Below are 2873 nucleotides of genomic sequence, written 5' to 3' on the forward strand. Positions count from 1 at the left end.
AGGGGGTTAATGGGGGGGGGTTAATGGGGGTGTTGGTGCTGGGGGTCTCAGCGCTGCCCCCCCAGCTGGTGGGCACTGCGCTGTGTGTGGAGCGGATCCGGGACATGGTGCAGGAGGCGAAACAACGTGTGGGGCTGGACCCCAAAGTGCCACTGAGGTCACTGGTGAGACCCACATACTGACCCCAATGCTGCCCCATAACCCCAATGCTGCTCCATAACCCCAATGCTGCCCCACAACCATCTGACCCCAATGCTGCCCCATAACCCCCTGACCCCAATGCTGCCACACAACCATCTGACCCCAATGCTGCCCCACAACCATCTGACCCCAATGCTGCCCCACAGCCCCCTGACCCCAATGCTGTAGGGTGTGGAGGGATATAGGGATAGATGCAGCCATAGAGGACTATGGGGTCGGTTATAGGGACAGATATAGGATGGGGATGGAGGTGGGTATAGGGATGGATATGGGGATAGGGGAATGTGGGATAGATATGGGGCGGATATAGAGCTGGGTATAGGGGTGGATATGGGGCTGGGTATAGGGCTGGATATAGGGCTGGGTATAGGGGCAGGTATAGGGACGGGTATAGGACTGGGGGATGTGGGATGGTCTCCCCCTGCTCCCATCCCGCTGTCCCCCTATGGGATGTGATGGTGTCCCCCTATGGGATGTGATGGTGTCCCCCTATGGGAGGTGGTGGTGTCCCCCTATGGGAGGTGATGGTGCTGCCCTATGGGATGTGGTGGTGTCCCCCTATGGGATGTGGTGGCGCTGCCCATCTATGGGGCGCTGCCCATCATCTATGGGGCGCTGCCCATCTATGGGGCGCTGCCCATCTATGGGGCGCTGCCCCACACCCCGCTGTGTCTCAGGGGCTGTCTCTGAGCGGGGCGGACGAGGAGGACGCAGTGAATGCGCTGCTGGCGGAGCTGCAACGCTGCCCCGAGCTCAGCAACAACTGCTGCGTCTGCAGCGACGCCGACGGGGCCATGGCCACTGCGTGCAGCGCGGGTATGGGGGGACAGGGTGTCCTCATCACATCCCATCCCATATCCCATAATATCCCATCCATATCCCATCCATATCCCATAATATCCCATCCCATATCCCATCCCATATCCCATAATATCCCATCCCATATCCCATCCCCATCCCATATCCCATCCCATATCCCATAATATCCCATCCCATCCCATCCCATATCCCATAATATCCCATCCCATCCCATACCCCATCCATCCCATAATATCCCATCCCATATCCCATCCCATACCCCATCCATCCCATAATATCCCATCCCATATCCCATCCCATATCCCATCCCATATCCCATAATATCCCATCCATCCTATCCCATCCCATATCCCATCCCATTTCCCATCCCATATCCCATATCCCATCCCATATCCCATATCCCATCCCATATCCCATCCCATCCCATCCCATTTCATCCTCATCCCATCCCCATCCATCCCCATCCCATCCATCCCATAATATCCCATCCCATCCCATATCCCATCCCCATCCATCCCATCCCATTTCCCATCCATCCATCCCATGCCATCCCCATCCCATCAATCCCATCCATCCCATCCCATCCACCCCATATCCCACCCCATATGCCATCCCATGTCCCATCCCATTTCTCATCCATCCCATCCCATTCAATCCCATCTACCCCATCCCAACCCATCCTAACCCATCCCGTCCCATCCCATCCATCCCGTATCCCATCCCATATCCCACCCCATATGCCATCCCATATCCCATCCCCATCCCATCCCTCCCATCCCAATCTCATCCCATCCCATCCCACCCCATCCATCCCATCCATCCCACTCTATCCCACCCATCCCATACCCCATACCCCATCTCCCATACCCCATCTCCCATACCCCATCTCCCATATCCCATATCCCCTATCCCATATCCCCTATCCCATATCCCCTATCCCATATCCCCTATCCCCTATCCCATATCCCCTATCCCCTATCCCATATCCCCTATCCCATATCCCATATCCCACCCCATTCCCATCTATCCCATATCCCATCCCATATCCCGCCCCATATCCCACCCTATTCCCTGTCCCCATAGGTGGCATCGTTCTTATTGCGGGCACTGGCTCCAATTGCCACCTGCTGAACCCCGACGGCTCCCGTCACAGCTGTGGGGGCTGGGGCCACATGTTGGGCGACGAGGGCTCAGGTGAGCGGAGCTGTGGGGCGGTTATGGGGCGGTTATGGGGCGGTTGTGGGGCGGTTATGGGGCGGTTATGGGGCAGTTAAAAGAGAAGATGGGGCAGTTGTGGGGTGGTTTAAATGGGTTGGTTTATTGGGGCCCAAGGGGGGGGGGTTTTTCAAAAACTTGGGTCTTCCCTAAATGGGGGTCCCCCCCCCCTCTATTGGGGTTCCCCCGCAAGCCTATTGGGAATTCGCACAGCGGGCCATAAAGGTCCGTGTTTGGGGAAAACCGCCAAATGGGAACAACATGGGAGGCGGCCCCCATATGACCCATCGGTTACGTCATGGCAGTCCATCCTTGCAAGTACTTCCATAGGTGCGATGTGGGGGCTTGGGATGGGGCCTTCAGACCCACAAAACCAACCCCAAACAACAGCCCCATTAGACTGAACCCAACCCCCAGATCTCCAGCAGGACGGAGCTGCGCCCACCTCTAATAGGGAACTTCCGAAAGCCAAAATCGCCGGGGTTCTGCGTCAAGGTGGCGGAGGGTACGGAGATGTGGGGCCAGCTTTGGGGCTGGGGGGAGCCATGGGGTCCTATGGGTCCTATAAGGATGACCTGAGGGTCCTTTGGGGGTCTTATATGGAGATCCATAGGATGTCCATTGGTTCTTAAGGGGAC

The 2873-nt window shown here is 57.0% G+C and overlaps 1 protein-coding gene across 1 annotated transcript in view; it reads left to right on the forward strand.

Annotated features, from left to right (window-relative positions):
* The first annotated feature begins 33 nt into the window (after positions 1-33).
* Positions 34-2873, forward strand: part of NAGK (N-acetylglucosamine kinase) — a 5820-nt gene continuing 2980 nt past the window's right edge. Inside the window, exons 1-5 of the mRNA XM_015850160.2 lie at positions 34-164; positions 879-1017; positions 2104-2214; positions 2429-2525; positions 2664-2740. Coding sequence (XP_015705646.2) covers positions 105-164; positions 879-1017; positions 2104-2214; positions 2429-2525; positions 2664-2740 — 484 coding nt within the window. The 5' untranslated portion in view covers positions 34-104. The remainder of the gene's footprint in view (positions 165-878; positions 1018-2103; positions 2215-2428; positions 2526-2663; positions 2741-2873) is intronic.

The sequence above is a fragment of the Coturnix japonica genome (assembly GCF_001577835.2).
Source record: "Coturnix japonica isolate 7356 chromosome 4 unlocalized genomic scaffold, Coturnix japonica 2.1 chr4random350, whole genome shotgun sequence".
Taxonomy (NCBI): Eukaryota; Metazoa; Chordata; class Aves; order Galliformes; family Phasianidae; genus Coturnix; species Coturnix japonica.